The sequence below is a fragment of the Myotis nattereri genome (genome assembly GCF_964212035.1).
Source record: "Myotis nattereri genome assembly, chromosome: 8".
NCBI classification, from domain to species: Eukaryota; Metazoa; Chordata; class Mammalia; order Chiroptera; family Vespertilionidae; genus Myotis; species Myotis nattereri.
Genome location: NC_138083.1, coordinates 2,899,329 through 2,918,317, shown reverse-complemented (window position 1 = coordinate 2,918,317; position 18,989 = coordinate 2,899,329). Strand labels below are relative to the sequence as shown.

The 18,989-nt window shown below is 46.4% G+C and overlaps 2 protein-coding genes across 2 annotated transcripts in view; both read left to right on the top strand.

Moving 5' to 3' along the window:
• Window positions 1-18,989, top strand: part of RTEL1 (regulator of telomere elongation helicase 1) — a 47,835-nt gene that overhangs the window by 13,738 nt on the left and 15,108 nt on the right. Inside the window, exons 9-10 of the mRNA XM_081097361.1 lie at window positions 9,602-9,667; window positions 10,765-10,915. Of these exons, the coding sequence (XP_080953487.1) occupies window positions 9,602-9,667; window positions 10,765-10,915 (217 nt within the window). The remainder of the gene's footprint in view (window positions 1-9,601; window positions 9,668-10,764; window positions 10,916-18,989) is intronic.
• On the top strand, window positions 480-3,057 carry LOC308523414 (Y-box-binding protein 1-like). Its single transcript, XM_081097369.1, has one exon. It carries the CDS (start codon window positions 1,507-1,509, stop codon window positions 2,641-2,643), a length of 1,137 nt encoding a protein of 378 aa, XP_080953495.1. The 5' UTR covers window positions 480-1,506; the 3' UTR covers window positions 2,644-3,057.

Sequence of the window (18,989 nt, the reverse complement as noted above, 5' to 3'; positions counted from 1 at the left end):
CTGACTCCTGGACTCACTGCAGACACATGCACATCGAGTCCAGGACAGACCCATAGAGACTGGCTGAGATATCTCTGTGGGAAAGGAAAGGGAAGGGTTGTTTGTTTGTTTTTCCCCAAAAATGGTACTGGAGTAGCTGGATGTCTGTTTGGAAGAGTGGGTCTCCCCCAGGACTTAACTACCTCCTGTGGCATGAAGCTGAGCCTCCTGGAGACCTGGGCTCACTGCAGTGGTCGGGAGCTTTCTCCACCCGGACAACCAGGGCACCACCCACACAGGACAGAATCGATCAATGGGACTTCACCACAATTTAAAGCCTTGAGTCTTTGAAAGAGTTAGGAAAATTAAGAAAGTTCAAAGGCAGGTCACAGAAAGGGAGAAAGTACTCCTGGTACATTTGTCTTTCAAAGGGCTGTGCCCAAAATATGTGTAGCCCTTGTCACCAGAAGAAGAGATAAATGAAACAGAGATAAGAAATTTATCTGAAACAGAGTTCAGAGTAATGATGGTAAAAATGCTCAACGGTATGAAAAAAATATATAGTAACTGAAAAAAGAACAGTCTGAGATAAAAAATGACATAACACAAATAAAGAACACATTGGAAGGAATACACAGCAGATTAGGGGAAGCTGAGGATTGAATCAGTGAATTAGAAGAAAGAGTTGAAAAAATCAATCATAGAACCAAAAAGAAAAAACAAAACAAGAGGACACCTCAAGGGAGCGGTGGGACAACATAAAACGTAACAATCTTCAAATAGTAGGTGTGCCAGAAGAGTCAGAAAGGTAGAAAGGGATAGAGAATGTATTTGAAAAATAATGGCAGAAAACTTCCCTAATCTGGTAAAGGAAAAAGTCACGCAAGTTCAGGAGGCACAGACGACCCCAAGCAAGAACCCAAACAGGCCCACACCCAGACACATCATAATTAAAATGCCAAAAATTAAAGACAAAGAGAGAATCTTAAAGGCAGCAAGAGCAAAGCAGACTTACAAAGGAGCTCCCATAAGGCTGACACCTGATTTCTCATCAGAAATTCTACAGGCTAGAAGGTAATAGCACAAATTACTCAAGGTAATGGAAACCAAGGATCTGAGACCAAGATTACCACATTCAGATGGCTATCATTCAAAACAGACAGCTTCCCAGACAATAAAAGGCTAAAGGTGTACATCACCACCAAGCCAGCATTACAAGAAATGCTAAAGGGACTGCTGTAATGAGAGAAAGAAATAGAGACACCTAGGCATACAGAATTAAAATGGTAATAAATAAGTACCTATCAATAATAACCTTAAATGTAAATGGGTTAAATATTCCAGTCTATAGACGTAGGTAGATCACAATACCAGATATCAAGCTGTGTTACCAAGCCATGGTTCTCAAAACTGCCTGGTACTGGCACAAGAACAGACATATAGACCAATGGAACAGAACAGAGAACCCAGAATTGACCCAAGCCATTATGCTCAATTAATATTTGACAAAGGAGGCAAGAGCATATAATGGAGTTAAGACTCTCTAATAGAGTTCGATCGGTAGCGGGAGCGGAGAGCGGACCCCAGAGAGCCCTGAGCAGCCCCACCGCCGCCGCCGGCCTAGTTACCATCACACCCCGGGAGGAGCCGCAGCTGCCACAGCCGGCCCCAGTCACCATCACCGCAACCATGAGCAGCGAGGCCGAAACCCAGCAGCCGCCCGCCGCCCCCCCCGCCGCCCCCACCCTCAGCGCCGCCGACACCAAGCCCGGCACTACGGGCAGCGGCGCAGGGAGCGGCGGCCCGGGCGGCCTCACATCGGCGGCGCCTGCCGGCGGGGACAAGAAGGTCATCGCAACGAAGGTTTTGGGAACAGTAAAATGGTTCAATGTAAGAAACGGATATGGTTTCATCAACAGGAATGACACCAAGGAAGATGTATTTGTACACCAGACTGCCATAAAGAAGAATAACCCCAGGAAGTACCTTCGCAGTGTAGGAGATGGAGAGACTGTGGAGTTTGATGTTGTTGAAGGAGAAAAGGGTGCGGAGGCAGCAAATGTTACAGGCCCTGGTGGAGTTCCAGTACAAGGCAGTAAATATGCAGCAGACCGTAACCATTATAGACGCTATCCACGTCGCAGGGGTCCTCCACGCAATTACCAGCAGAATTACCAGAATAGTGAGAGTGGGGAGAAGAATGAGGGATCAGAGAGTGCTCCCGAAGGCCAGGCCCAACAGCGCCGGCCCTATCGCAGGCGACGGTTCCCACCTTACTACATGCGGAGACCCTATGGGCGTCGACCACAGTATTCCAACCCTCCTGTACAGGGAGAAGTGATGGAGGGTGCTGACAACCAGGGTGCAGGAGAACAAGGCAGACCAGTGAGACAGAATATGTATCGGGGCTACAGACCACGATTCCGCAGGGGCCCTCCTCGCCAAAGACAGCCTAGAGAGGACGGCAATGAAGAAGATAAGGAAAATCAAGGAGATGAGACCCAGGGTCAGCAGCCACCTCAACGTCGGTACCGCCGCAACTTCAACTACCGACGCAGACGCCCAGAAAACCCTAAACCACAAGATGGCAAAGAGACAAAAGCAGCCGATCCACCAGCTGAGAATTCGTCCGCTCCCGAGGCTGAGCAGGGCGGGGCTGAGTAAAAAATGCCGGCTTACCATCTTTACCATCATCCGGTTTAGTCATCCAACAAGAAGAAATATGAAATTCCAGCAATAAGAAATGAACAAAAGATTGGAGCTGAAGACCTTAAGTGCTTGCTTTTTGCCTGTTGACCAGATAACTAGAACTATCTGCATTATCTATGCAGCATGGGGTTTTTATTATTTTTATCTAAAGATGTCTCTTTTTGGTAATGACAAACGTGTTTTTTAAGAAAAAAAAAAAAAGCCTGGTTTTTCTCAATACACCTTTAAAGGTTTTTAAATTGTTTCATATCTGGTCAAGTTGAGATTTTTAAGAACCTCATTTTTAATTTGTAATAAAAGTTTACAGCTTGATTTTTTCAAAAAAGTCAACAAACTGCAAGCACCTGTTAATAAAGGTCTTAAATAATTGTCAAAAAAAAAAAAAAAAAAAGACTCTCTAATAAATGGTGCTGGGAAATTTGGTCAGATACATGCAAAAAAATGAAACTAGATCACCAACTTACACCATACACAAAAACAAACTCAAAATGGCTAAAGGACTTACTAGTAAATGTAAGACAGGAAACCATAAAAGTCCTACAAGACTCCATAGGCAGCAAGTAGCAAACATGTCATAGCAATATCTTTACCCACACAGCTCTTCTCCTGGGCAATGGAGACTAAGGAGAAAATGAACAGATGGGACCACATCAAAATAAAAACCTTCTGCATAGCAAAGGAAACCATCAACAGAACAACAACAAAGCCCACTGCATGGGAGAACATATTTGCCAATGCTATTTCAGATAAGGGTTTAATCTCCAAAATTTACAGAGAACTCATACAACTTAACAAAAGGAAGATAAACAATCCAATCAAAAAATGAGCAAAGGATCTAAGTAGACACTTTATGAAAGAGGACATACAGAAGGCCAAGAGACATATGAAAACATGTTCAAAGTTGCTGATCATCCGAGAGATACAAATCAAAACAACAATGAGGTACCATCTCACACCTGTCAGAATGGTTATTATCTACAAATCAACAAACGACAAGTGTTGGAGAGGATGTAGAGAAAAAGGAACCCTCTTGCACTGATGGTGGGAATGCATACTGGTGCAGCCACTGTGGAGAACAGTATGGAGTTTCCTCAAAAAGTTAAAAATGGAACTCCCATTTGACCCAGTGATCCCACTTCTAGGACTATATCCCAAGAAATCAGAAACACCAATCAGAAAGGATGTATGCACCCATATGTTCATAGCAGCACAATTTACAATAGCTAAGATTTGGAAACAACCTAAGTGCCCATCAGCAGATGAGTGGATTAAACAACTATGGTACATCTACACAATGAAATACTATGCCACTATAAAAAAGAAGGAACGTTTACCATTTGCAACAGCATGGATGGAACTGGAGAGCATTATGCTAAGCAAAATAAGCCAGTCAGAGAAATGTAACTATCACATGATCTCACTCATATGTGGGATATAATGATCAACACAGTTTGATGAACAAAAATAGATCCTGAGACAAATGGCAGGGGAGGTAAGGGGGTTAGAGAGCAACCAAAGGACTTGTATGCATGCATATTAGCATAACCAATGGACACACACTGGGGTGGTGGGGGCTTGCCCGGGGTGGGAATGGTTGGGGGGGGGCAATTGGGGAAAAAGGAGACATATGTAAAACTTAAGATAATAATAATAGAAAGACTAGGTAGTCCTAGCCAGTTTGGCTCAGTGATAGAGCATTGACCTGGGGACTGAAGGGTCCCAGGTTCAATTCCGGTCAAAGGTACATGCTGGGTTGATGGTTCAGTCCCCAGTGGGGGGCATTCAGGAAGCAGCCGATCAATGATTCTCTCTCATCATTGATGTTTCTATCTCTCTCTTCCTCTTTCTCTTCTCTGGGGGGGAAAAAAATATAGACAGACAGACATAGGGTACCTCAATTGATACAAAAACATGACCCAACTGTTTGCTATCTACCAGACAGAGACCCACATTAGAACAAAAGACTCACACAGGATGAGAGTGAAGGGATGGGAAAAAATTTTCCATGCAAATGAAAAAGAAAAAAAGCTGGAGTAGCAATACTCATAACTAACAAAATAGACTTCAAAATGAAGGCCATCACAAGAGACAACAAGGTCACATAATACTAAAGGGATTGTTCCAACAAGAGGATATACTGGTAACCATGGTAAACATATATGCACCCAATATAGGCACACCTAAATATATTAAAAGTTCTAGAGGACTTTATCAGAGAAATCGAAAACAATACAGTCATATAGGGGACTTTAACACCCCACTAACTTCATTGGATAAATCTTCCAGTCAAAAAATTAAGGAGTCACTCTAAAGGACATACTGGATCAGATGGATTTAATTGACATTTATAGAACATTTCACTCCAAAGCTGTAGGATATACATTCTTCTCAAGTGCGCATGGATCATTCACAAAGATAGACCACATGTTAGGACACAAAACAGGTATCTGTAAGTTCAAAAAGATTGAAATCATATAAAGCATCTTCTCAGATCACGGTGGAATGAAATTAGAAATCAACTATAGTAAAAACACCCAAAAACATTCAAACACATGGAGGCTAAATAGCATGTTATTAAACAATGAATGGGTTACCAACAAGGTCAAGAAAGAAATAAAAAACTTCCTGGAAACAAATGAAAACACACAACAACCTCAAATCTCTGGGACACAGAAAAAGAAGTCCTGTCAGCGAAGTTCATAGCACTACAGGCCTAGTGCTTGTTCAAAAAACAAGAAATATCAGCAATAAACTAATCTTACAACTTAAAGAACTAGAACGAGAAAAACAAGAAAACCCCAGAGTAAGTAGAAGATTAGAGCAGAAATAAATAACATAAAAACTTAAAAAAGAAAGAAAGAGCCAAAGCCGGTTTGGCTCAGCGGATAGAGCGTCGGCCTGCAGACTGAAGGGTCCCAGGTTCGATTCCGGTCAGGGGCATGTACCTGGGTTGCGGGCACTTCCCCGGTGGGGGATGTGCAGGAGGCAGCTGATCGATGTTTCTCTCTCATCAATGTTTCTAACTCTCTATCTCTCTCCCTTCCTCTCTGTAAAAAATCAATAAAATATATTAAAAAAAAAAAAAAAGAAAGAAAGAAAGAGACCTAACCGGTTTGACTCAGTGGATAGAGCATTGGCTTGCAGACTCAAGGGTTCCAGGTTCAATTTCGGTCAAGGGCATGTACCTTGGTTTAGGGCATATCCTCAGTAGGGAGTGTGCAGGAGACAGCTGATCGATGTTTCTCTCTCATCGATGTTTCTAACTCTCTCTCCCTCTCCCTTCCTCTCTGTAAAAAAATCAATAAAATATATATTTAAATAAAGAAAGAAATGAAACCAAGAGCTGGTTCTTTGAAAGGATAAACAAGATTGATGAACCAGTTGCCAGACTCATCAAGAAACATAAATAAAATCAGAAACAAAAGCAGAGAAGTAACCACCGTCACCACAGAAATACAAAGGATTGTAAGAAAAGTCTATGAAGAACTATATGCCAACAAGTGGACAATGTGGATGAAATATACAGATTCTTAGAAAAATACAATCTCCCAAAACTGAATCAGGAAGAATCAGAAAACCTGAATAGGCCAATAACAACTGAGGAAATAGAAGCAGTAATGAAAAAAACTCCCAGCAAATAAAAGCCTGGGTCCAGATGGCTTCGCAGGAGAGTTTTACCAAACACTCACAGAAGAACTAACACCTGTCTTCCACAAACTATTCCAAAATTGCAAGAAGAAGGAACACTTCCAAGCTCTTTTTATGAGGCCAGCATCATCCTAATTACAAAATCAGATAAAGATACTACAAAGAAAAAGAGAATTACAAGCCAATATCCCTGATGAACATAGATGCTAAAATCCTCAACAAAATATTAGCTAATCAGATCCAGCAATATATTAAAAAGATCATATACCATGACCAAGTGGGATTTATTCCAGGGTTGCAAGGCTGGTATGATATTTGTAAATCAATAAATGTGATACATCACATAAATTGAAAGACAAAAATCATATAATAGATGCAGAAAAAGCATTCAACAAAATCCAAAACCCACTTTTTATAAACACTCTCAGCAAAGTGGAAATAGAGGGAGCATATCTCAACATGATAAAGGCCATATATGACAAACCTACAGTGAACTCAATGGGATAAAACTAAAACCATTTCCCCAAAGAATAGGAAAAAGGCAGGGATGTCCACTTTCATCACTCCTATTCAACATAGTACTGGAAGTCCTAGCCACAGCAATCAGACAAGAAGAAGAAATAAAAGGCATCCAAATTGGAAAGGAGGAAGTAAAACTCATTATTTGCAGATGACATGATATTGTACATAGAAAACCCTAAAGACTCCATCAAAGAACTACTAGATTTAATAAATGAATTTGGCAGTGTAGCAGGATACAAAATCATCCCCTCAAAATCGATGGCTTTTTTATACACCAGTAATGAATTCTCAGAAAGAGAAACTAAAGCAATTCTATTTATCATTACAACAAAAAAATTAAAATACTTAGGAATAAACTTAACCAAGTAGCAAAAGACCTGTATTTGGAAAATTACAGTATGTTGAAAAAAGAGATAGAAGAAGATATAAACAAGTAGAAGAACATATCATGTTCATGGATTGGTAGAATCAACATCATTAAAATGTCCATACTACCCAAGGCAATCTACAGATTTAGCACAATCCCTATTAAAATACCAACAGCATATTTCACAGAGCTAGGACAAATACTCCAAAAATTTATATGGAACCAAAACAGACCCCGAATAGCTGCACAATGTTGAGAAAGAAGAACACAATACCAGAGAAGTCACAATACCAGATTTCAAGTCATACTACAAAGCCACTGTCATCAAAACGGTCTGGTACTGGCACAAGAACAGGCATACAGATCAGTGGAACACAGCAAAGACCCCAGAAATCAACCCAAGCCATTACGCTCAATTAGTATTTGACAAAGGAGGTAAGAGCATACAAGAGAGTCTCTTCAATAAATGGTGCTGGGAACATTGGACAGATACATGCAAAAGAAACCAGACCACCAACTTACACCATACACAAGAATAAACTCAAAATGGATAAAGGACTAGAAGAAACCATAGGCAACAAAATCGCAGACATCTCTCGTAGCAATATGTTTACAGATACATCTCCTAGGGCAAAAGAAACTAAGTAGAACATAAACAAATGGGCCCACATCAAAATGAAAAGCTTCTGCACAGCAAAAGAAACCAACAAAATGAAAAGGGAGCTTGCTGTATGGGAGAACATATTTGGCAAAGATACATCTGACAAAGGGCTAATATCAAAAAAATATAAGGAACTCATATAATTTAACAAAAGGAAGACAAACATCCCAATTAAAAAATGGGCAAGGGACCTAAATAGACACTTCTCCAAAGAGGACATACAGTTGGCCTAGAGACATATGAAAAAATGCTTAAAGTCACTGATCATCCGAGAGATGCAAATCAAACAACAATGAGGTATCACAAGTGCTGGTGAGGATGTGGAGAAAAGGGAACCCTCTTACACTGCTGGTGGGAATGCAGACTGGTGCAGCCATTATGGAAAACAGTATGGAGTTTCCTCAAAAAATATGGAACTGCCATTTGACCCAGTGATCCCACTTCTAGGAATATATCCTAAGAAACCTGAAATACCAATCAGAAAGAATCATATGTTCATAGCACAATTTACAATGGCTAAGATCTGGAAACAGCCCAAGTGCCCATCAGTAGACGAGTTAATAAAAAAGCTGTGGTACGTTTACAGCATGGAATACTATGCAGCAGTAAAAATGAAGAATCTCTCACCCTTTGAGACAGCATGGAGGGGCCTGGAGAGTATCATGCTGAGTGAAATAAGTCAGAGAAAGAAAAGTATCACATGATTGCACTCATATGTGGAATCTAACAAAATAAGCTGATAAACGGAGTGATCAGAGACATGGAAGTGTGGAACAGAGTGCAGATCTCAGAGGGAAGGTGTAGAGGGTGGGTGGGTGGGAGGTAGCCAATCAAAGACCTTGTGTGCAAATATGCATAACCAATGGGCAGGGACAGTAGGGTGGGGAACGCCGGGGCGGGGCGGGCTGGAGACGGTCAACAATAAAGAATTATAAAAAGAGAAAATGTTCAGGCGTTGCACACGAAGACCACAGGCAGGTGGCCCTGCGTTCCCACCGAAATGGCTGAGTCAGAAGAGCTAAAATTGGTGTCGGCAAGTTTAACGCTCACCAAAGCCAGGGCCAGCCCTGTCCATCAACAGCTGGTGTCCCAAGAACAGCTACGAGCAATCAGAAGGGGTGACCTGCACTCCACGCAGCCACTTGCGTGGGCTTGGGAGAGCACGCCCACACAGGAGCCCCCTGCCTAACCCCACAGTCCTGGTCCCTGCTCATAGGAAGAGGGGGTCATACGGCAGGGATGTCACCTCTTGATGGCACACTTAAAATGGGCACTTTATTTTATGAGAATTAAGATTAAGCTGAAAAGAAGTACGGATGCCAGACCCCTCTGCAGGTGACTCCCCCCCCCCCCCCCCCGCCCCACACCTGGGGCGTAAACACCTCCACCAGTGCACCCCGTGGCAGGTGCTGAGTGGTCTCCATTCTGTGGCTGCTTAGCCTGCTGTGGCAAAGGGTCACGGCCTGCTCCCTTGTGCTACGTGTCACTAGGACACACACCTGATGTCCAGCTCAGTGGTGGTGGGCAGTGCCCAGTGGCTACAACTCGCCGCCACCCAGCAGCAGGTATCAGAGGGCCTGCCGTGTGTCCCGGGTGGTATGGGACTGAGGCCCGCCAGGGCTGTGCGCCCTGAGCCTCTGCTCCTGGCCTCCAGGGCCCTGAGGGGCAGTGGCCGCCCCGCTCCGCTGCAGCCCTGCATCCTCTCCCGCCCGCAGAGTCGCCGGGCACACGGCATCGACCTGAAGGGGACGGTGGTGATCTTCGATGAAGCTCACAATGTGGTGAGTGCTGGTGGCCTTCCCCACGCCCTCCCTCCCTCCCCCCGCCTCTTCCCCGCAGAGAGCAGTACAGACCTTTGTGTCCCAGCCCTGTGGCCCTGAATGTCAGGACCAAGCAGACCTGTCGCCTGCGCCCCCAGTCAGCATGTGGCCTCTGCCAGGGCCTGTGTTCCCAGGAGCAGTGGCCTTGACCAGGCCCGGGAGGGAGGCTGCCAGGCAGCCGTGTTCATGCTTTGGAGTGGGGGCGGCTCCACGACGGCTCGGTGTCCAGTGTGGGTGGCAGCCCTCAGCCCCACTCAGCTCCAGGCACTTCCTGCCTATGGACCAGATCTGACTTTGAGAGCAGCCAGAAATCTAGATTTTAATGGGAAATTTCCATTTATGAAGTGTTGGCTGCTCGAAGTAGCCTCAAACACTGGTCTGGGCTCGGCTGCTGAGTGGGTAGACTGCTGAGTGGGTAGACTGCTGAGTGGGTAGGCTGCTGAGTGGGTAGGCTGCTGAGTGGGTTAGGCTGCTGAGTGGGTAGGCTGCTGAGTGGGTTAGGCTGCTGAGTGGGTAGGCTGCTGAGTGGGTAGACTGCTGAGTGGGTTAGGCTGCTGAGTGGGTTAGACTGCTGAGTGGGTTAGGCTGCTGAGTGGGTTAGGCTGCTGAGTGGGTAGGCTGCTGAGTGGGTAGACTGCTGAGTGGGTTAGGCTGCTGAGTGGGTAGGCTGCTGAGTGGGTAGGCTGCTGAGTGGGTAGACTGCTGAGTGGGTTAGGCTGCTGAGTGGGTAGGCTGCTGAGTGGGTTAGGCTGCTGAGTGGGTAGGCTGCTGAGTGGGTAGGCTGCTGAGTGGGTTAGGCTGCTGAGTGGGTAGGCTGCTGAGTGGGTAGGCTGCTGAGTGGGTTAGGCTGCTGAGTGGGTAGGCTGCTGAGTGGGTTAGGCTGCTGAGTGGGTAGGCTGCTGGCTGGGCTTGGCTGCTGGCTGGGCTAGGCTGCTATCGTGGGATGTTTGTGACCTAGTTTCAGAGCCTGTGGGTAGGGCTGGGCTCCCCACTCTCCTTAGCGCTGCACCCCCAGGCCCAGCTCCTGCTCATGTCACACTGCGTGCTTGGCCTCTCAGGAGAAGATGTGCGAGGAGTCGGCGTCCTTTGATCTGACACCCCACGATGTGGCCTCTGGATTGGACGTCATTGACCAGGTCCTGGAGGAACAGAGTAGGGCAGCGCAGCAGGGGGAGCTCCGCCTGGAGTTCAGCGCAGACGCCAACTCAGGTGAGCTTATAGGCAGGACACCGAGGACGGGTGAGGTCTGCCCCAGTGGCTGTCTTCCCAAGGCCCTTGCACGTTGGCATCTGGGGACACTTCCAGAGACTTCCCAGGGCCTCACAGGGTTCTGCCCAACCCTTCTGGCATTTTTTGAAGACCTTGCATCCTTTCCCAGCCCATGTGCTGTGTAAAAGTGACAACAAATGTATTAACCGTGGAGACGTGGTTTTTTGTTAATCCTCACCCAGGGATATTTTTCTGTTGATTATTAGAGAGAGTGGAAGGGAAGGAGAGAGAGAGTGAGAGAAACATCGATCTGAGAGAGACGTGGATTGGTTGCCTCCCACACGCGCCCCAACCAGGATTGGTGTTTGGGCTTGCAACCAAGGCACATGCCATTGACCGGAATCGAACCTGGGGATCTTAGGTCTGCAGGCCGACGCTCTATCCACTGAACCAAACCAGCTAGGGCCATGGAGACGTTTTTAATGATCTGCGAGCATGGTCCACGTGCCACCTACTCCTAGGTTTGTTCCCAGGGTTTTCCCCGGGCAGCAGTAATCTTGGTTTATGGAGAAACCTTTGATGGATGTGATAGTGTGTCCACAAGTTCTCCGTGGCCTTTGTTAGTGGTAACGAGGACTCCAGGTTTGTGAGGCCAGCCTACTTTGTGGTGGTGTTTCCAGCAGTTGCTCCCGGCTTTTTAGCATTCATGCTTCATGCTGTGGACGTGATCAGGTGTTCTGTGTCCTCACGTGGGCGTGGGGCCCAGGTGGTGTGGACGGCCTCGTGTCCTCGTCCCTCTGTGATCACACACGTGGACGGGCTGCACAGGGAGCAGGCCAGGTGGCCCCTCACCTCTCACCCACGCTGACTGCCCTCCTGGCGCGTCCCCAGCCTCCCCGACCCACACACACCTGCCCTGGGAGATGGAGAGTTTGTAAATGGCATTTGTTTGTTTAGCGCTGGAGTTCTCAATCTTTGTGGCTTCAGGACCCTTTTACGTTAAATCTGGCTAAAGGTGGTTTATGTGAGTTATGTCTCTGGATACTGTGTGAGCAATGAAAATGGAAACTTTAAAAAAAAAAATTTATTTAATTTTTAAATCTTGGTAAGAGACTCAGACTGGCCCTGGCTGGTGTGGCTCAGTGGATAGAGCGTCGGCCTGCAGACTGAAGGGTCCCGGGTTCGATTCCAGTCAAGGGCATGTACCTGGGCTGCGGGCACATCCCCAGTGGGGGGTGTGTAGGAGGCAGCTGATGGATGCTTCTCTCTCATCGATGTTTCTGACTCTCTGTCCCTCTCCCTTCCTCTCTGTAAAAAAATCAATAAAATACATTTTTTTTAAAAAAGAGAGAGACTCAGACTGAGGCCTGAGGCTCAGACTTTTTTTTTTTTGAAATTTCAGAGGAAGGGAGAGGGAGGGAGAGAGAAACATCAGTGATGAGAGAGAATCATCGATTATCCGCCTCCTGCACGCCCCACATTGGGGATCGGGCCCACAACCTGAATTGAACCACTGCCTCTGGGTTCATAAGTCGACCCTCAGTCACTGAGCCACACCGGCGAGGCGAAAAATACTTTTTAAAAATTAGAAGAGTGACAGTGTCTCACAGTTTGGCTAATCTCTCTAATGTCTGGACGAGGGAAGAAAGGTGCACCTCACACTGTGCTTTGGATTTGCTGTGGCAGCCCTATCGAGCTGGGTCCTGGTCACGGCTGCTGCTGTGACAGTCACTACAGACTCAGTGACTTAAAGCAACACAGCCTGATTCTCCCGTGGTTCTCACAGGTCCCAAACAGGCTGGCAGGGCCGTCTTCCTCCTGGGACTCTGGGAGACCCCGTTTCTGGCCTTTCCCAGCTTGTAGAAGTGCTGCATCCTTAGCCCTGGGCCCCACAGCCCTCTGACCTCTGCTCTGTTGTCCCCTTTCCTCTGACCCTCTGCCTCCCTCCTACCTGAAGGCCCAGCATGATCTCCCATCTCAGGTCCTTTAACATCATTCCACCTGTGAAGGCCCTTTTGGCATGAAAGGTGACATTCTTACAGGTTCCAGGGATCAGGGTCTGGACGTGTTGGGGGTCATTATCTGCCTCCCACATGCAGCCTCTGGAGATTGCACTGTATGTATATTTATGAAATAACAAGAGATAAAAAGGCAAATAGGATAGTGTGATTGTCACTTACTCGCATTATCATCAGGAAAATAGCTTTGGCCTTGCAGTGTCCTGAACAGGGCTCAGGCCTGCCCCAGCTATGCCTTGTGACCTGCCCTTCCTGCTTCCGGTTTCCTCAGCCAGCCACAGGCAGCACCTGGACCCGCGTCTGAGGAATGTGAGGGCTCCCAGGCACTTGTCCAGAAGCAGGCTACCTAGGATGACTTCAACCTGGCTAATTTTAAAATGCAGTTTATTTCAGAAGCTATGAGTCCTTTTAGGATTTTATCTTTAAAGCCCAGCGGTTCTGTTGTCTCGGTTGGATTCTTCTGATCAGTGTTGCCCTGTATGTGATGTGCTTTCTCAGCATGTCCCGAAGCTGTGTGTTTGGGCTGTTTCCCTGCGTCTGCGCTTCGCCGGAGTCAGCTCCCCTCTCCAGTCCTCCTTTCTCTGGCTTCTTTGACTTCTTTTTCTTTGATTGAGTTCCAGGTGTGCGACAGGGAGATAACGACGTTTGTATCCACCTGCAGTTTCTTTTTTTCTTTTTTTAAATCTTTATTGTTGAAAGTATTAAAATATGTCCCCCTTTTCCCCCATTGACCCCCTCCAGCCACCACCCCCCGCCCCAGGTTTTCAGCACCCTATTGTCCGTGCCCATGGGTTATGCATATTTTCATACAAGGTCTTTGGGGATTACCTCCTACCCACCCACCCTCCCCACCTTCCCTCTGAGAGTCCACACTCTGCTCCATGCTTCCGTGTCTCTGGATCCTCCGTGTTCATCGGCTTATTTTGTTACTTAGAGTCCACATATGAGTGCGATCCTGTGGTACTTGTCTTTCCCTGACTGACTTACTTCACTTAGCATGATACTCTCAGGTCCCTCCATGCTGCCTCAAAGGGTAAGAGATCCTTCTTTTTTTTTTTTTTCTTTTCTTTTAATTAAATCTTTATTGTTCAGATTATTACATTTGTTCCTTTTTTCCCCCCATAACTCCCCTCCTCCCAGTTCCCGCCCCACCCTCCGCCCTCACTCCCCACCCACTGTCCTCATCCATAGGTGCACGATTTTTGTCCAGTCTCTTCCCGCATCTCCCACACCCCTTTCCCCCCCAAGAATAGTCAGTCCATTCCCTTTCTATGTCCCTGATTCTATTATAATTACCAGTTCATTCTGTTCATCAGATTATTTATTCACTTGATTCTTAGATTCACTTGTTGATAGATGCATATTTGTTGTTCCTAATTAGTATCTTTACCTTTTTCTTCTTCTTCCTCTTCTTAAAGGATACCTTTCAGCATTTCGTATAATCCTGGTTTGGTGGTGATGAACTCCTTTAGCTTTTCCTTATCTGTGAAGCTCTTTATCTGACCTTCAATTCTGAATGATAGCTTTGCTGGATAAAGTAATCTTGGTTGTAGGTTCTTGGTATTCATCACTTTGAATATTTCTTGCCACTCCCTTCTGGCCTGCAAAGTTTCTGTTGAGAAATCAGCTGACAGTCGTATGGGTATTCCCTTGTAGGTAACTGAGTTTCTTTCTCTTGCTGTTTTTAAGATTCTTTATCTTTTGCTCTTGGCATTTTAATTATGATGTGTCTTGGTGTGGTCCTCTTTGGATTCCTTTTGTTTGGGGTTCTCCACGCTTCTTGGACCTGTAAGTCCATTTCTTTCACCAGGTGGGGGAAGTTTTCTGTCATTATTTCTTCAAATAGGTTTTCAATATCTTGCTCTCTCTCATCTTCTGGCACCCCTATAATTCTGATGTTGGTACGCTTGAAGCTGTCCCAGAAGCTCCTTACACTATCCTCGCATTTTTGGATTCTTTTTTCATTTTGCTTTTCTGGTTGGGTGTTTTTTGCTTCCTCGCATTTCAAATTATTGACTTGATTCTTGCGCTCCTCTGTTCTGCTGTCGGGAGTCTGTATAATATTCTTTATTTCAGTCAGTGTATGCTTAATTTCTAGGTGGTTCCCCAATATAAGATCGAGGGTCTCATTAGTTTTCTTGTAGATCTCATTAAGTTTATCGGCGGCTTCTAAACAGTTCTTGAGAGACCTTAAAAGTGTGGTTCTGAACTCTATATCTTCCATTGACAATTTTGTCCTGTTTCTTTGTCTCCGCATTTTGTTATGCTTTCTTGGTGCACCCCCTAGTGGTCTTTGTGCGCAGTCTTATAAACCTTGATTGTTGTAGCTAATACCAGGGAGGGTTTGACCTCCAGGCCAAGTGGCTATGAAAATCAGCTGTGTCTGCAGTGAGAGAACTTCTGTCCTCTAGGGAGAGCCTTTGCCTGAGGCTATCCGGCAAATGCCTCTGTGCAGGGCTTGGGCGGGGCGGGTCGCACAGGATCAATAGGGTGGGCCGGAGAGAGCAGTTATGGCGGTTCTCAGTCCTGTCCCCAGGGGCTCTGCCTCTCTGAGTCCCAGCACCCGCTGCAAACCTTGGAGAGAAAGCTGCACTCGCTCTGACCGAAGCCAGACAGTCCCGCTTCTCCCGTTTGAGTCTGGGTCCCTAAAGACTCGCCTGTATCTGGAGCTCAGAGTCTGCGACTCCCTCCCGATTGAAAACGCCAACCGCGCCCTCCGCCGCCAGCCCGCTCCGCGCACTCCGCACCTCAGAATTTGACTTCAGCACTGCGCCTCCTCTGAGTGTCCGTATGCATTTCTCTTTCCTCCTAGTTGTAGGACTTCCACTCAGCCAGCGTTCCTGTGGTTCTGGGTGATGTCCCTTCCGTTTTTTGGTTTCACTTTTGAAGTAGTTGTTCAAAGCAGCAAACTCCGGCGTTAACCTATGCCGCCATCTTGGTTCTCCCGGGCCAGCATATCTTTTTTACCTCTCTTTTTAAAATTAAATTTATTGGGAAAAAAAAATTAAATTTATTGGGGTGACATTATTAATAAAATTATATAGGTTTGAATTGTACAAGTCTATAATACATCATCTGTATATTGCATTGTGTGTTTACCACCCAAAGTCCAATCTCCTTCTGTCCAAAAGAGATCCTTCTTTTTATTGCTGCATAGTATTCCATGGTTAAATGTACTACAGGTTTTTTATCCACTCGTCTACTGATGGGCACTTGGGCTGTTTCCAGATCTTAGCTATTGTAAATTGTGCTGCTGTGAGCATAGGGGTGCACACATCCTTTCTGATTTGTGCTTCGGGTTTCTTAGGATACTAGAGGCCCGATGCACGAAATTCATGCAAGGGGCTCGGCCCTCGCAGCCCTGGTTTCATCTGGCAGGTCATTCGGCTGTCTGGTCTAATTTAGCATATTACGCTTTTATTATTATAGATATCCCTAGAAGTGGGATCACTGAATCAAATGGCAGATCCATATTTAATTTCTTGAGGAAACTCCATGCTGTTTTCCATAGTGGCTGCACCAGTCTGCATTCCCACCAGCAGTGTACTAGGGTTTGCTTTTCTCCACAGCCAAGCCAGCACTTGTCATTTGTTGATTTGTTGATGGTAACCATTCTGACAGGTGTGAGTGGTACCTCATTGTCATTTTAATTTGCATCTCTCGAATGATCAGTGACTTTGAGCATTTTTTCATGTCTCTTGGCCATCTGTATGCCCACTTTGGAGAAGTGTTTATTTAGGTCCTTTGCCCATTTTTAATTGTATTGTTTGACTTCCTTTGGTTGGGTTGTATGAGTTCCTTATTCTGCCTGCAATTTCTAAGGCCCTGATTGTGGCCTGTTTCTGCTTCTGTGTTCCTTCTCATTCAATCCTCATTTCCAAAATGATTCTTTACTTTCCTTCTCATTCCATGTGAGTCCGTCACTTCATTTCTGAGTTTTTAAACCTGAGTTGTGTTGTTTCATGTCTTTGTCTTGCTCTGAAGTGCTCACCTTTGTTGCATGTAACTTTTATTTTGAAATCATGTCAAATTTGCAGACAACTTGCTGGTAAAGAACCTCTTGCCCGTCACCTAGACTCCCCCTTGCTAAGGTTTGCCCCCTTGGACGAGCCTCCCTGTCATGTGGGCAGTGCAGGTGCAGGTGCCTCCTGAGACCAGGGTGCTCCTGTGGCCGCAGTGTGGTGACCTGCTCAGGAAATCAGCGCAGATACTGCAGTCTTGTCTCACGGACAGACCAAAGGAGACTTTCGGCTGTCACTGTAGCCTGAAGCATGACCGGGCCGGCTGGTCTGTGCGGGAGCTGGGCCCTGCCTGGGCCTGTGGCTCTGGCTGTAGGCTGGACAGCCTTTCCCTGGAGTCCGTGAAGAGAACGTCAGTTACAGTGAGTGGTGCATGTCCTGCAGGCTGGGTTTGTCTGCTGGTCCTCACAGCTCCCAGTTGTGGACTTCGGGCAGGGGTCAGCCATCAGGTCGCACATCCAACATCTGTCAGTCTCACGGTGACACTGACTTTTTCCTGGGTGAAGTGGTGACAGCCAGGCTTTCTCCTGTGAAGTCACTGTTTTCCTGTTTGTAATCCTTAAGTGATTTGTGGCCTCCATTGACAGTTCTCCCTGAATGAATGATCCTGCAGTGTTTACGCCTGCACCACCTGGCGCCTCCCATTCCCTGGCTGGAATACTCATGCAAGATCTCCTGCTTCTGTATGTCCCCACGGGACCAGGTGCTCACGGTGCTCCTGCCTGCGTGTTCCGTGTGCGGGGCCTCCTCTGTCCCGGGCCTGCACTTCCCCTGGGCGCCTGCCCATGCTGAGTGAGAAAACCCGCTGCCATGTTCCTCAACATTTTACTCACTCGTTTGAGCCTCAACTACCCAGTCGGTTGTTTCAGAATCACTGTGCCACCGGAAGAAACACACCCCACTCCCGGGCTGCGCGTTGGCCGTGCTTCCCAGAGCGAAGCTGGAGTGTGCGGGGCATGCGGCCTGCAGGGCTGCTCGGGCCGCCTCCTCCCTCCCTCACTGGGTCACAGTATGCAATTGACATAATTTGTTTCTGTTCGTATTTCTTTTTTTTTGTTAGTCCTCTTGTGAGGACATTTTCCCATTGATTTTTATTTTATTTTTATTTTTTAATGTATTTTTATTGATTTCAGAGAGGAAGGGAGAGGGAGAGAGAGAAACATCAATGATGAGAGAGAGTCATTGATCGGCTGCCTCCTGCACGCCCCCTACTGGGGATCGAGCCCGCAACCCAGGCATGTGCCCTGACCGGAATCGAGCCATGGGTTGACGCTCAACCACTGAGCCACACCAGCCTTTTTCATGGTATTTGAAACATTCGCATGGTTCCAGACGTCAAAGTAATAGTATACGCAAGAGCAGTGCCTTGTTAGTTTCTAGTTTATTCTCTCTTTGCCTTTGTGGGTGCATCTTACTTGTTCGCTCTCCTTTGCCACTCTGTTCTTTTTTTTCAGGCTTTAAAGCTTTTTATTTGCATATTTAAAAAATTGTGCATTCCAATAATTAAAATCATTTTAACAGAAAAATGGCACTCTGATAACACTGCATTTTACAGCCCGCAGGACCCCTTAGACCAGCTGGGTTTACTCTAGATTCACCGTTGTCCCACCCAGCTCCTGCCTTCAGCGGCGTGCAAGTGCCCCCTCCCTGCCAGCCAGCTGGCAGAGGGCCGGCAGGGCGGCTTCCTTGTCAGTAGTTGTGATGTGTAAGGGGCAGCACAGTCACTTAAACTGGTCCAGCCTCTTTGCATCTTACGAAGTCAAACAGCTGGAAGAAGTAAGATGAGGCAGTGCTCGGGGAATGCGCAGCTCCCATGGGCGGTGTGCGCCTCATTATGATTCGCCTGCTTGCTTTCCCTGTTTTCATTTCTTTTGAAGGCAGTGCATTTTTCTCTTGCGTTTCTGTCTTCTTCCATTTCAACTTATCAAATTTCTCAATCTCAGCCTGTCGGGTTTGTCAGGCATGTTCAGAGGGAGCCGAGCGAGAGCCAAAGGAGAGGCGTCCGACCTCCTCCACGCGGCTCTTTCCTGCACGGCG